We start from the raw sequence: 16,276 nt of genomic DNA, 5'->3' as shown, positions 1-16,276 counted from the left end.
GGCCGGCCCGGTGGCGCACTGCTATAGTGCGCTGCTTGGGAAGCGCGGCGGCGCTCCCGCCCGAGGGTTCGGATCCCACATACAGACCGGTTCCCGCTCACTGGCTGAGCGAGGCGCGGGAGCAACACCGAGGGTTGCGGTCCCGTTGCCGGTCCCCGGTCCGGTACGGGGGCAACACTGAGGGTTGCGATCCGTTGCCGGACACGGAAAAAGACAAAAGACAAAAAAAAAAAAAAAAAAAAAAAACTACAAGGTCTGTCTAAAAGATTGTTGTAATATGGCAAACAGAATAAAATGAATAAAAACAAAGATTGTATCTAAGGGTCAAGACAGCCCTCAACTAAAAAATGGAGTTCAGGACAACAGGATGAGAAAAGATAAAGAGAAGAAAACAATCCTTTCTAAGGAAACAAAACCAAACAGACTTAATCAATTACAGCATTCAGAGGATTATAAATCTAGAAAATAGAAGCTATTACTTTATCAACTCTGACTCTCTCCCATCTCTTTGCACCATCCCTCCCAACCCCAAGCTCGACCTCAACCTGCAGTGTCCTGCCAAACCTTTCCAAACAACTTCCTTCTGTTAGTGGGGTTGTTGTCATTGTGTCCTTCTGAATCACTGTTGCCTTCTGAGGTGACCTCCTGGCTTTTTAAGGACAGAATTTAAATAAATAAGTACTTGTGAAAATAGCATTGAACAGTTTTTGCAACAATTGCTGAAATAAGTGAAAGAAGACATAAATAAATGGAAACACATCCCATGTTCATGGATTCAAAGACTTAACATCATTACAATGTCAATGCTATCTAAAGCTTTCTACAGATTCAATGCAATCCCTATCAAAATCCCAACGTTTTTCTCAGAAATAGAAAAACCCATCTTAAAATTCATATGGAATCTCAAGAAACCCCAAATAGCGAAAACAATCTTGAAATAAGAGGAACAAAGCTGGAGGATTCACATGTCATGATTTCAAAACTTCCTATGAAGCTACAGTATAGTGTGGTACTGGCATGTAGACAGACATATAAACCAATGGAATATAATAGAGATCCCAGAAATAAACCCTCACATATACAGTCAAATGATTTTTGACAAGATCGCCGAGACCACTCAATATGGAAAAGACAGTCTTTTCAACAAACGGTGCTGGGGAAACTGGATATCCACATGCAAAAGAATGAAGTTGGACCGTTACCTGACACCATATATAAAAATTAACCCAAAATGGATCAAAGACTTAAATATAACACCTAAAACTGGAAAACTCTTAGACAGAAACATAGGACAAAATCTTCACAACAGTAGATTTGCCAGTGATTTCTTGGATCTAACACCAAAGGTACAAGTAATGCAAGAAAATATCAACAAAGTGGACTTCATAAATTTTTAAAAAATTTTATACATCAAAAGATACTATCGGGCCAGCCCCGTGGCGCACTCGGGAGAGTGCGGCACTTGGGAGCGCAGTGGCACTCCCGTGGGGTTCGGATCCTATATAAGGATGGCCAGCGCACTCACTGGTTGAGCACGGTGTGGGCGACACCAAGCCAAGGGTTGCGATTCCCTTACCGGTCACAAAAAAAAAAAAAGACAAAAAAAAAAAAAAAAAATACTATCAATAGAGTAAAAAAGCAACCCATAGAATGGGATAAATGCAAATCATTGATCTGATCAATATCCAGAATATAGTATATCCTCCTAAAACTCAACAACAACAACAACAAACCCGATTCAGAAATGGGCAGAAGACTTGAGTAGACATTTCTCCAAAGAAGGTATACGAATGGCCAATAAGTACTGCAAAGATGCTCAACATCACTAATCATTAGGGAAATGAAACTATAATAAAATACCACCTCACACCTATTAGGATGGGGGCTATAAAAAAAAAAAAAAAAAACCACCACAACAGAGAAAGTAACTAGTTTGTGAGGTGTGGAGAAGTGGAAACTATGTGCTGTGCTGATGGGAATGTAAAATAGTGCAGCTGCTGTGGAAAATAGCATGGCCAGTTACTCAAAAAGTTAAGCCACAGAATTACCATATGATCCAGAAATTCCACTTGTGGTTAAATACTCAAAAGAACTGAAAGCAAGAACTTGAAGAGATATTTGAACACCCATATTCATAGAAGCGTATCCACAATAGTCAAAACATGGAAGCAACCCAAGTGTCTGTCGACGGATGAATGAATCAACCAGATGTGGTTTATACATAGAGTGGAATATTACACAGCCCTGAAAAGGAAGGATATTCTCACACGTGCTACAACATGAATGAACTTGAGGACATTATGCTAAGTGAAATAAGCCAGTCACAAAAAGACAAATACTGTATGATTCCACTTATAGGAGGTACTTGGAGTAGTCAAAATCATACAGAAAGAAAGTACCATGGTGGTTGGTTGCCAGGGACTTGGGGGAGGGGGTAATGATGAGTTATTATTAAATGGGTACAGAGTGTCAGTTTTACAAGATGAAGAGAGTTCTGGAGATGGATGGTGATGATGGTTACACAACATTACAAATTGTATTTAATACCAACTAAACTGTACATTTAAAAGTGGTCGGGCCAGCCCGGTGGCGCACTCGGTAGAGTGCGGCGCTTGGGAGCGCAGCAGCGCTCCTGCCGAGGGTTTGGATACCATATAGAGACCGGCCCGCTCACTGGTTGAGTGCAGTGCGGGCGCGACACCGAGGGTTGCGATCCCGTTGCCAGTCGCGGTACGGGCACGACACCGAGGGTTGCGATCCCGTTACCGGTCACGAAAAAAGACAAAAAGGAAAAAAAAATAAAAGTGGTCAAGATGTTAAATTTTATATAATATGTGTTTTAACAAAATAACGAATAAATGAGTCTCTATGCCACATATTATGCAAAAATAAATTACAGGTGGATAGACAGAGCAAAAACTATAAAGGAAAAATAGCAAAACTCAACCTCATTGAATGAAAAACTTCTGTGCCTCAAAAATAGGCCATAAATTTAAAAGAAAAATCACAGACTAGGAAAAGATACATGTATCCAATATATTTGAAAAGGATTAGTATCCAGAATATATAAAATCTTATACGTTAGTATAAAAAAAGAGTTCAGTGGAAAAATGGTCAAAAAATCTATACAAGTAATTAAAGAAGAAGACACCCATCTAGCCAATAAACATAGAGAGGCTGTGCCTCAAGAAAAATCCATGCCAACTAAAATAAGAAGATTCCACCATGTACCCATATGATTAACGGAAAATAAAAGCGGCAATACCAAGTACTGGCAAGTATGTAGGAAAACAGGGACTCTAAAGTACAGCAGGTAGGAGTATATATTGTTATAATCATTTTGGAGGACATTTGGCAATATTTAGTATAATTAAAAATGTATATACCCTTCCAGCAATTCCACTTCTGGGAATATACTCTGAATAAATTATCATATATGTGTACAGTGAGACATAATCTGGGGTGTATAATGCATCATTTTCTGTAATAGCAAAAAAAATTGTACAAAATGTAGGAAAAGGGATGACCAAATAATGATACGTGTGTGTGTGTTTGTGTGTGTGTATATAAAACACTGCACGGTAGGTAAAAGGAAGGAGCCAGTTACATTTATAAACGAGGACAAATCCAGACAACACACGTTGAGAGAAAACATTATGTGTAACATGATACCATGTAAATGTTAAACACAATACTGTATATTTTATACATACACAGAAACATACATATATGATTATAATAAAAAAATAGAGATGGAAAGTATAGCTTCAGAGGAGTGGTTCACCCTTGGAGAAAAAGAGTAGGGAAGGAAATGGGATCAGAAAGGAGTAAAGAAGGGGGCCTTAATTCTATATGTCAGGTTTTACTTCTTAAGAAAAAGAGATATGAAGTAAATATGGCTGTTAACATTCGTTTTACCTGGAGAGTAGATAAAACTATTTTCTCTGTACTTTCTTAGTGTTTTAAGTATTTCATATGAAAAATCATTTTTTAAATGAGGGAAGGAGGAAAAAACAAAATTTGTACCATCTTTTTCATGCCTGTTGTTTTGAGGATTTCTTGGGTGACATTACCTGATTGGACTCAGAGAATTTAAATCTAGCTTCTAGTAGAGAGATGACTCCAAATCTAAATGCTGTCTATTGCATGCAGGCCAACAAAATCTTATGAAGAAGGTTGCTCTGATGATTAATTTTATGTGTTAACTTGGCTGGGCCATAGTGCCCAGATATTTGGTCAAAAATCTTCTGGATGTCTCTGTGAAGGTGTTTTTTGGATGAGATCAACATTTAAATGGGTGGACTTTGAGGAAAGCAGGCCCTCTGGAATGCGGTGGGCCTCACCCGATCAGATGAAGGACTTAACAGAACAAAGGCTGGCCTCTCCTGAGCTAGAGGAATCCTGCAGCAGCCTGCCTTTGGACTCAGACTGCCCTTCTCTGCATCTCCAGCCTGCCCTCCTACCCCATCAGATGTTAGACTCGCCAAGCCTCCACAGTCCTGTGGGCCAGTTCCTTAAGAGGTCAGCCATGGGAGGATCTGCACAAAGGGCACTGCAAAAGCCCTACAGCAGGGCCACCGGCAGTGTGTCGAGGCACAAAGGGACACATGTGGCGGAGAGCAGCAGGCGAGGCAGAGAAAGCCTGCACAAAGGGCACTGCAAAAGCCCTACAGCAGGGCCACCAGCAGTGTGTCGAGGCACAAAGGGACACATGTGGCGGAGAGCAGCAGGCGAGGCAGAGAAAGCGGTTTGAGATGCATATGGAGCAACAAACCAGGGCGGATCAAGAGGCTTTTGCAAAGAGAGGAGTTCTGGGGTTTTTAATTGTAAATTGACAATTTATAATTGTATAAACTTATGGGATACAAAGGGATGTGATGAGTTATGATCACAACGTGGAATAATTACATCAAGCCAGTTAACATATCTGTATTAGTCCGTTTCTGTTGCTTATAGCATAAATACCTGAAACTGGATGATTTATAAAGAAAACAAAATTTATCCCTTGCAGTGTCAGAGGCTGGGAAGTCCAAAGTTCAGAGACACATCTGTTGAGGGTCTTCTTTGGTGGTGGCTTTACAGCAATGCTGGGGTCTCATATGGCAGAAAATGGCAGGGGAGAGAGAGAGAGACTCATGTGCTCTCCTTTTAAAACCCTCAGAACCAGGCCTGTGACTGCCATTATTAATCCATTCTCTATGCATGGTCCTCACAATCTAATCACCTCTTCAAAGCCCTACCTTTTAATTACCATAATAGTATTTCCCACCCTCTTAACACTGTCACAGTGGAGATCAAGTTACTAATACATAAAACCTGGGGGGACACAATTCATATCAATATCCATTATCTTAAATGCTTAACATCTTTGGTGGTGAGAACATCACAAATTGACTTTCTGGGCAATTTTGAAACGTATGATACTCTGCTATTAACTATGTTCACCACGCTGTGCAATAGAACCCCTTCTTCTCGTCTCCCCCTCCCTAAATCTCCCCATTCTCCTCTGCTCTTTCTCTCAACTGACAGCACAGCCACCTTTCACCCAGCCACAAAAGCCAGAAATCCAACCATCTTCGTCTCCTTTGTCCTCCCTACCTACTCCCATCTGTACCTAAAGCTTAATTAAGAGAAAAGAAAAGAAGTACAAACTTGTGTGGGATGAAAAATTAGGAGGCCAAAGTAATATCTTAAGAAAGGTAATTCACGGAGTCTATGACAGAGAAAGGAAGGTGGGAAATCAATAAAAAGCAACCATCCTAATACTTTGAAACAGGGCTGCTGATGAATCGACAACTATGTTTCAAAATGATACAACGTGATGCATCTTCTCTTCATGATGAAAATGTGAAATTCTGTCTTCCTGAAACTGAAAAAGATGATTCACATTGACTACATGACTGTGTGTTTATTATCACATGATTATATGATATTATTTATATGCTTATGGCCATGATAAGTATTTGTATACTGTAAATGAAAACAAATCAATAACAATGGCACATTAGTAAATTAGTATATGTAAAACACAAGAGGCATATTTTTAACCAAAGCTCCAGTTGGATTTTTAGTCCAACTGTGTCTTCTTAGCTTTCAGCAGCTATTTCAAACAGAACTGCCTGTTAAAGAACCAGAATTTTTAATAATGTCAATCAGCATTTTCAATTTCTTACTCCCTGCTGTTAAAAAAAAAAACTACCACCCTTGTACTTGGGGATAACAGCATCTTCTGCCCAATGACACAGAAACTACAAAGTGACTGATTTCCTTAGTGCTTATCTTAACAAGACAAAAGAGGCGATATCAGACAGCAGAGATGATCACAGCTAGCAAAGAACTGGCCCCTGTTCTTTTTGTTCATCTTTGACATGGCTGTCACTCTTTCTCCCAATGTCTTCAAGCAGAACAGAAAGGAAGGAGGCTCACGACCTGGTCCTGGGAGGCCAAGGCACTTCTCTGGGAATGTGCAGTGACCAAAGTCTGAATTGCCAAAGAACACGTATTTACAAGGGAAACCAGACAGTTCCGCTGTAACATTACGACCACAAAAGCAGCCCTTTAGGAGAAAGCCTCTCATAAATAATGTTCTTTTTAGAAGAGTTTGCCATACTATGTATTTGGGAGCTTCTTTTTGTGGTATATTGATGCTACTTAGAAGAGAGATGCCTTAAACATTACTCAAATCAAGATTCCCTTAGGACAAGCCTGCTCTTTGAGAAAACTTTGTTTTTGTTTTAAAGCACTTGTTGTTGTACATACAAGGATGGAAAAGCTTGTGGAAAAAATGGAATTAAAAGACAATATGCATCCTTCCATGAGCTTTTCGAAGCACCCTTGTGTAGCCAGTTAGTCCAATTCAACCACAGACCTTACGAAAAGGTGAGGCAGGAAGCCACTTCCTTTTCTTGAAATCCAAGAAACTGAGAGATCAGCCAAGTGTGAGCTGGGTAGAGAGAGGGGTTCAAATTAATCAGGCTTCTTGGGTCAAATACAGAAATGATTTATTAGCTAACATCTGCTCTGGGTCCAACAAATCCACCGTGCAGCTTTAACTACATAGTGGAAATGAGGGACCAAAACTACAGAATTTTAAAATTAAGTATCATGATGTTCAACTCCTTCCTTAATAGATGAGGAAAATGAGGCTCAGATAAATTGATTTGCCACAGAGAAAGAAAACAATTTGTTGAAGGTCACTCAACTCGTGAATGGCAGCTGGGTCTGAAGCCCACTAACCAGCACCCTGTCCAGCACATCTGGCAACTGAAACCCACTAACCAGCACCCTGTCCAGCACATCTGGCAACTGAAACTGACCCTCCCTCAGGGAAGGAAGCCGTTACCATCTGAAGAAAGTCACAGTCAAGTGTCCAAGTGGGAAGTCTGTAGGAAGGACTGCTTTTCCCACCCCCACGGGGCCTTTTACTGGTGGTGATAAAGGAACCCACAGTGCACACAGTGACCATGAATGCCGACTGCTTTCTAAAGAGCAGCAGAATGTAGCACACTGAGGAGCCTTTGACAACTGCTCTGTGAAAGGGATTTGAAAGACTCTTTCTGGGCGGCCCGAATAAAAGGAAGCTTTTTATGCTTCCTGGCCTCCTGGTGGATTAGCAGTTTCATGCACAGTTAGATGAGGGTCCCTTGAGGGAATCTCTGCACTCACCATGGAACCAGGGAGCTATGGTGTCGCAGGTCTTCTGGTAACCTGCTCGGAGTGGCACCTGCTCCTCCTTAAACCAGCGGATGATATCTTCCTGGGCACAGGTGGATGCCATCCTCGACACGCCCTGATTTCTGTTATTTATCAAACAGTTTTTCAAGTTAGATTTAATGAATTTGAAAATAATGTTTGAGGACATACATATAATATATATGCTGTGTATACATACATTTATATTCTGTGTATATATGTGTATATACAGTATAGATAAATGCATGTGTGTGTGCATACATATATACATATATATATATATATATATTTTTTTTTTTTGTCTTTTGTCTTTTTCCGTGTCCGGCAACGGATCTCAACCCTCAGTGTTGTCCCCGTACCGGACCGGGGACCGGCAACGGGATCGCAACCCTCGGCGTTGCTCCTGCGCCTCGCTCAGCCAGTGAGCGGGAACCAGTCTGTATGTGGGATCCGAACCCTCGGCAGGAGCGCCGCCGCGCTTCCCAAGCAGCGCACTTATCCAGTGCGCCACCGGGCCGGCTCCTTTAAGGCCACCTTCATTGCTGTCAATCAAACACACTGTGCTCTAAAAATACTGTTTGGAAGAAACACCTTGCAAGCCATATTCCCACGCTACCCTGGAGGAGACAGAGGACAGGAGTGGGCTGCACAGACAGCCCTGTCCAGGCTTCCTGGCCGCATGCACAGCCAAATCCAGCTCTGGAGAGACCGTGTGCAGGGGCCCCCCACCTGTGTAACCTGTCACAAAACTAAGGGACTACTTTCCTTGACTTTTCCTGACTACTTTTCTTGTTTTGGTGTCCATATGAAAAAAAAAAATCATTCCCCAAACTGTCACTGTGTGTGTAGAACACGATCGTTGGGTGTTGGTCCCCATATCCCAAAATGGAACCTTTCAGTTGAGTAAGAAGAAATAATTACAGTAGAGAAAAATGTCCACCTTCCTATTTCCTCTGAGGTCATAATCCCTGTTAAAAAAAAAAAAAAAAAAAACCAAAAAACCTTGAAGGTAACGACTGACTCCTTTGCTTGGAAAGAAAATTTTTGTTTGTTTTTCATTTCTCCATCCTCTTAACAGAGAAGTATTTCTCATTTTTATTTCAGAAGGCAAGGCATTAGACAGTCCTGTTTCATTCAACTGATATTTGATTTTAAATATTTATTTCTAAATATTAGGATATTTAAAAACAAAGTCATCTCAACAACCAGGAAAAATGATTTAAGTATCAATAAACATAAGGCATCATTGTACTTTTCTTCAGGGATATTTCAAAACAAATTGTTCTTCCTAATTCCCCCACAGCCTACAGGGCAAATCATCACCAAATAAAGAGTTCATTCAAATAAGGAGCATTTGCAAATTCTCAAGATATACAGTTGACTATAAATCCCAGAATAAGAATTACCATCAAACCTTTACTCCTCAGCAGTGGAAACGTAGTCCAACTGATGACGTGAAAGTCAGCAAGCCTGTAAGTTCCTACTTTGATATTCTTTTACTACTAAGAGTGATCTGGGGCACAGATGGAGCCTGGTTGTTTCCTTTCTCCCCTCCCTGGCTCGTTGGCTGTCCTGGGTGGGGTGGGGGAGCACAGGAAGTCATCCAGCTCTGTGTGCATCTTCCCTGTGTCACTGGGTGTACTAATTGTAACAACTGGCTATTTTACAGATAAAAAGGGGAGGGATGCCAGACCAGGTTAGAGGGAAGGCTGAATGACACAAGGGTCCAGCTCGTCCTCCACTCCCCACAGCAGGTCATACAATTTGCCTTTAATCAACCCATTTCAAGGTTTACGCTTAAAGCCATCTGTGTGGCTTCTTACCTAAGAGGTTTCGGAGGGTGTCTCGCGGGGTTTAGGAATTGAGGCTTGGGTGGAAGGGGAGGTCTTTTCGGTTTCTGTGGAACATTCAGGGGCTCCCCGCTTCTCCCTCTCTGGGCGCCCAGGGACAGCCTCTTATAGTCTTCTCGTGCTTGTTTAGCCAAGGAGCGCCTCTTCTCATCAGCAGCTTTGGATTTTCGCACTAGAAAAACAGTGGGGTTTGAGAAAGGCCCTCATCAGCCTGCAGAGACGGTGGGAAGACTCAGGACTGCACAGTGGGAACAGAGCAGGCTCGCTCACAGCAGGAGTCTGCCATGTGCTTATATCATAACAGTGAACCATCACTGCCAATGCTTGCTGCCCGGCGTTTATGGCAGAGGCTGGGGGTTTTCTGAGAGAGAGAGAGAAGGAAGAGGAGGAGGAAGGGATGTGACAGAAGTGGAAAATGTGTGCAAGAACTTCTTGCAGTTGGCAACACTAAGTCATGAGTCTGAGACTGAGCTCAAGTTGGCAGGGGCGCTGGATAACCAGGCAGCTATCGCTCACCCGCTCACACTGGATCTGCTCAGGAGCCCTGAGCAGAGAGCAGGCATCGGGACCACACAGCAGCACGTGGCTGTGCAGAGGCACACCTAGAGCTCACAGGGGCTGGATCATATGTGAATTAGCCTAACACACAGAAAAATAAAGGGATGCTTAACCACAGATAATTGCAAAGCATGTTGATACACATAAAAACATCCCATGGCTGCCTTTGTGTATTACTTTGTAAAACAAAGGGGTTTGTGTTTGCATTTTAGCAACATAGTGTTAAAAACCCTAAAGCAGAATGTGAGAATAATTTTTACTGAGTGTATTTCCACTTCAGGCATGATTGGTCAAGTCCTGTTATGTTTGACTTCAAGGAGATACCAAACATTCCATTATACTAGGATTTTACTGCATAGCACAAGAAGGCCACTGATTGGATCGTGCAAATTTTTTCATTTCACAAAAATGGTTATTTTAATGGCATTTGTTGTGATGGAGCTGCAGGGCAATTTAGGATTCTTAACATCCTGCAAATATCGCCACACCTGTTCTCTCATCGAGCTGCCTCGAGGCATGATCTGCCAGTTTGTCGTCCTTGTCCAAGTCAGGAGGACACCCTAATCCTTTCCCAAGCCTGAATTCTTCTAGCATTCTGAGCATCCTCTGCTCCACTGCCATCTGCACGGACTTCTTCTCTCCTAGAAGGTGCGTTTCTGGCAGTGCTAACTCAAAAGGGAGTCAGGGAGGGTCCCAGGTATGGGAGGGATGCTGATATATCCAACCCATTATTCCTGAGCTCTTCTGATTACTAAGTTAAATTGTGTTCATTGTTGAAAATTGAGGTGGGGGGAAGCAGAATAACAAGAAGAAAAATTCAAATAAATAATCTTAAATCCCACCTCTCCAAGAAAACTAATGTTAATATATTAATAACCTTCCTGTTCTCTTTCTTCATCTACCTGGACATTTTTACATTGTGATATTTTTATGTTATTTTTATAATGTCTTTTCTTCTTCAAGCTAAGAGATATAAACATATTCCAAGGTCATTAAGCACTCTCCCAAAACGTGTTTTTCACAGCTATATACCATTCCATCATATAGATACATCCTAACTGTGATGGTATGAGATTAATGAGAACAATTTTGCTATTCAAAAGTAGCTCATAAGCACTTGAGTAATAATTTAGTGTTAAGACATCTCCCAACAACCCACTTTGATTGCTTCCTAGATGTATCCTTGTATTAAAGAATCAGCTGAGAGACTCCAACGTGCTACTGAGGCCTCTAGGTACTCACAAGATGCCTGCCACTCTGAATCTTCTTTCCAGTTTTTATAAATCTGCTTGGTTCTCTCTTCATCTATTTGTTTCATTTCTTCATCTTGTTTTTTCTTCACAGATTCTTCCTTCTGTTCAAAGAAACAAAAACAAACACTGGTGAGCAAATCCAGCAGTTTTCTGTGAGGACGAGGGTCCTAGGCACACTGCTTTCTGTCCACCTTTCTCTGTCCTGCTAGGGAGATGAGCTGGTGTTGTGGGTAAAGCATGCATCTGGGGTCGGCAGTGCCCAAGGCTGGCTCCACTGCTACCCGGCTGCATAACCCCAGGCCTGATTACCGAAACTCTTTCAGGCTGTTTCCCCCTAAGTGAAATGCCAAGAAACTTTTCATAGGGTTATAGTGAGGTTAAATAACTTTAAAAAGTGCCTAGTATAGTGTGTAACACGTAGTAAGAACTCAATAAATACTCCTTACCTGCTCCAAATTTGCTTTCCTAAAGTCCAGTGTAAATGCACTATTTCATGGAGCCAGTGTAAATACTGCTTTACAATAGCTGACAGCTTCAGCAGGAAACATATACACCCCCAGAGCAATCTCAGCTGGAAATCTGCATGCCCTCAAACGGTATGTCCAAAAATGAGGTACTTACACATGAATTCAGGTCATTCAACAAGAATATTTTTGTTAAGAAAAGAAAAATATTTTTTAAAAGCATCCTTTGAAAAGGAAGAATCTACAACAAGAAATGTGAGTGTTCCTTTAAAAACAGAAAAGTTTTTTTTTTAACTGGGGTAAAATACACATAAAATTTTTCATCTTAACCATTTTTTTTTTCCTTTTTGTCTTTTTTACTGACCGGTAACGGGATCGCAACCCTCAGTGTCGCGCCAGTACCGGGGACCAGCAACGGGATCGCAACCCTTGGTGTTGCGCGCTCAGCCAGTGAGCGGGAACCAGTCTCCACATGGGATCCGAACCCTCGGCGGGAGCACCGCCACACTCCCAAGCAGCGCACTCTCCAGTGCGCCACTGGGCCGGCCGCATCTTAACCATTTTTAAGTGTGCTGTTTTGTGGCATTAAGCACATTCAAGAAAATTCATTTCCTTCACAAACTAAAGATAAATGAACAAAACAAATCACTTAGACCTAAAAAGTACTTTGTTTACTTGGACACAGTCTTCTGAGTGCACATAAGAAAACGGAATTTATAACTTTGTGAACCCATAAAAGCCTTGGTTAGCCAAGTACTAAAACAAGCTGAAAGGCCCCGAAAAGACTAACTGTACTTTCTTCTCTACCACGAGTAACAGCTTTTTATCTTTTGTGTTTTCTTATAGAAAGATAAAGACATCCTTGCTGTTAAATTATTTCACTACAACTAAAATATAAAACCTAATGTAGTGATACTTGTTTTTAATCACCGTGAGTAGTCATAAATCACAGTCAATGTAGTGATAGTTCATAAACTATACTTTGCTTCTGATGTAACCAAACTTTTGTGCTTTAACTGTTTTTTTTTTTTTTTTCTTACATNGGAAATCAATAAAAAGCAACCATCCTAATACTTTGAAACAGGGCTGCTGATGAATCGACAACTATGTTTCAAAATGATACAACGTGATGCATCTTCTCTTCATGATGAAAATGTGAAATTCTGTCTTCCTGAAACTGAAAAAGATGATTCACATTGACTACATGACTGTGTGTTTATTATCACATGATTATATGATATTATTTATATGCTTATGGCCATGATAAGTATTTGTATACTGTAAATGAAAACAAATCAATAACAATGGCACATTAGTAAATTAGTATATGTAAAACACAAGAGGCATATTTTTAACCAAAGCTCCAGTTGGATTTTTAGTCCAACTGTGTCTTCTTAGCTTTCAGCAGCTATTTCAAACAGAACTGCCTGTTAAAGAACCAGAATTTTTAATAATGTCAATCAGCATTTTCAATTTCTTACTCCCTGCTGTTAAAAAAAAACTACCACCCTTGTACTTGGGAATAACAGCATCTTCTGCCCAATGACACAGAAACTACAAAGTGACTGATTTCCTTAGTGCTTATCTTAAACAGACAAAAGAGGCAATATCAGACAGCAGAGATGATCACGGCTAGCGAGGAACTGGCCCCTGTTCTTTTTGTTCATCTTTGACATGGCTGTCACTCTTTCTCCCAATGTCTTCAAGCAGAACAGAAAGGAAGGAGGCTCACGACCTGGTCCTGGGAGGCCAAGGCACTTCTCTGGGAATGTGCAGTGACCAAAGTCTGAATTGCCAAAGAACACGTATTTACAAGGGAAACCAGACAGTTCCGTCTGTATGTGGGATCCGAACCCTCGGCAGGAGCGCCGCCGCGCTTCCCAAGCAGCGCACTTATCCAGTGCGCCACCGGGCCGGCTCCTTTAAGGCCACCTTCATTGCTGTCAATCAAACACACTGTGCTCTAAAAATACTGTTTGGAAGAAACACCTTGCAAGCCATATTCCCACGCTACCCTGGAGGAGACAGAGGACAGGAGTGGGCTGCACAGACAGCCCTGTCCAGGCTTCCTGGCCGCATGCACAGCCAAATCCAGCTCTGGAGAGACCGTGTGCAGGGGCCCCCCACCTGTGTAACCTGTCACAAAACTAAGGGACTACTTTCCTTGACTTTTCCTGACTACTTTTCTTGTTTTGGTGTCCATATGAAAAAAAAAAATCATTCCCCAAACTGTCACTGTGTGTGTAGAACACGATCGTTGGGTGTTGGTCCCCATATCCCAAAATGGAACCTTTCAGTTGAGTAAGAAGAAATAATTACAGTAGAGAAAAATGTCCACCTTCCTATTTCCTCTGAGGTCATAATCCCTGTTAAAAAAAAAAAAAAAAAAAACCAAAAAACCTTGAAGGTAACGACTGACTCCTTTGCTTGGAAAGAAAATTTTTGTTTGTTTTTCATTTCTCCATCCTCTTAACAGAGAAGTATTTCTCATTTTTATTTCAGAAGGCAAGGCATTAGACAGTCCTGTTTCATTCAACTGATATTTGATTTTAAATATTTATTTCTAAATATTAGGATATTTAAAAACAAAGTCATCTCAACAACCAGGAAAAATGATTTAAGTATCAATAAACATAAGGCATCATTGTACTTTTCTTCAGGGATATTTCAAAACAAATTGTTCTTCCTAATTCCCCCACAGCCTACAGGGCAAATCATCACCAAATAAAGAGTTCATTCAAATAAGGAGCATTTGCAAATTCTCAAGATATACAGTTGACTATAAATCCCAGAATAAGAATTACCATCAAACCTTTACTCCTCAGCAGTGGAAACGTAGTCCAACTGATGACGTGAAAGTCAGCAAGCCTGTAAGTTCCTACTTTGATATTCTTTTACTACTAAGAGTGATCTGGGGCACAGATGGAGCCTGGTTGTTTCCTTTCTCCCCTCCCTGGCTCGTTGGCTGTCCTGGGTGGGGTGGGGGAGCACAGGAAGTCATCCAGCTCTGTGTGCATCTTCCCTGTGTCACTGGGTGTACTAATTGTAACAACTGGCTATTTTACAGATAAAAAGGGGAGGGATGCCAGACCAGGTTAGAGGGAAGGCTGAATGACACAAGGGTCCAGCTCGTCCTCCACTCCCCACAGCAGGTCATACAATTTGCCTTTAATCAACCCATTTCAAGGTTTACGCTTAAAGCCATCTGTGTGGCTTCTTACCTAAGAGGTTTCGGAGGGTGTCTCGCGGGGTTTAGGAATTGAGGCTTGGGTGGAAGGGGAGGTCTTTTCGGTTTCTGTGGAACATTCAGGGGCTCCCCGCTTCTCCCTCTCTGGGCGCCCAGGGACAGCCTCTTATAGTCTTCTCGTGCTTGTTTAGCCAAGGAGCGCCTCTTCTCATCAGCAGCTTTGGATTTTCGCACTAGAAAAACAGTGGGGTTTGAGAAAGGCCCTCATCAGCCTGCAGAGACGGTGGGAAGACTCAGGACTGCACAGTGGGAACAGAGCAGGCTCGCTCACAGCAGGAGTCTGCCATGTGCTTATATCATAACAGTGAACCATCACTGCCAATGCTTGCTGCCCGGCGTTTATGGCAGAGGCTGGGGGTTTTCTGAGAGAGAGAGAGAAGGAAGAGGAGGAGGAAGGGATGTGACAGAAGTGGAAAATGTGTGCAAGAACTTCTTGCAGTTGGCAACACTAAGTCATGAGTCTGAGACTGAGCTCAAGTTGGCAGGGGCGCTGGATAACCAGGCAGCTATCGCTCACCCGCTCACACTGGATCTGCTCAGGAGCCCTGAGCAGAGAGCAGGCATCGGGACCACACAGCAGCACGTGGCTGTGCAGAGGCACACCTAGAGCTCACAGGGGCTGGATCATATGTGAATTAGCCTAACACACAGAAAAATAAAGGGATGCTTAACCACAGATAATTGCAAAGCATGTTGATACACATAAAAACATCCCATGGCTGCCTTTGTGTATTACTTTGTAAAACAAAGGGGTTTGTGTTTGCATTTTAGCAACATAGTGTTAAAAACCCTAAAGCAGAATGTGAGAATAATTTTTACTGAGTGTATTTCCACTTCAGGCATGATTGGTCAAGTCCTGTTATGTTTGACTTCAAGGAGATACCAAACATTCCATTATACTAGGATTTTACTGCATAGCACAAGAAGGCCACTGATTGGATCGTGCAAATTTTTTCATTTCACAAAAATGGTTATTTTAATGGCATTTGTTGTGATGGAGCTGCAGGGCAATTTAGGATTCTTAACATCCTGCAAATATCGCCACACCTGTTCTCTCATCGAGCTGCCTCGAGGCATGATCTGCCAGTTTGTCGTCCTTGTCCAAGTCAGGAGGACACCCTAATCCTTTCCCAAGCCTGAATTCTTCTAGCATTCTGAGCATCCTCTGCTCCACTGCCATCTGCACGGACTTCTTCTCTCCTAGAAGGTGCG

The 16,276-nt window shown here is 41.9% G+C and overlaps 1 protein-coding gene across 1 annotated transcript in view; it reads right to left on the bottom strand.

The window, feature by feature from the left end:
- SH2D4A (SH2 domain containing 4A) overlaps positions 1 to 16,276 on the bottom strand; it is a 58,485-nt gene that overhangs the window by 10,385 nt on the left and 31,824 nt on the right. The window contains exons 6-7 of the mRNA XM_008588175.1: positions 15,039 to 15,237; positions 7,666 to 7,796 (exon numbers count right to left, since the gene is read on the bottom strand). Coding sequence (XP_008586397.1) covers positions 7,666 to 7,796; positions 15,039 to 15,237 — 330 coding nt within the window. The remainder of the gene's footprint in view (positions 1 to 7,665; positions 7,797 to 15,038; positions 15,238 to 16,276) is intronic.

Source organism: Galeopterus variegatus, unplaced genomic scaffold (assembly GCF_000696425.1).
Source record: "Galeopterus variegatus unplaced genomic scaffold, G_variegatus-3.0.2 Scaffold4705, whole genome shotgun sequence".
NCBI classification, from domain to species: Eukaryota; Metazoa; Chordata; class Mammalia; order Dermoptera; family Cynocephalidae; genus Galeopterus; species Galeopterus variegatus.
The sequence above is the reverse complement of the archived record's forward strand: the minus strand, read 5'-3'. Positions and strand labels throughout refer to the sequence as shown.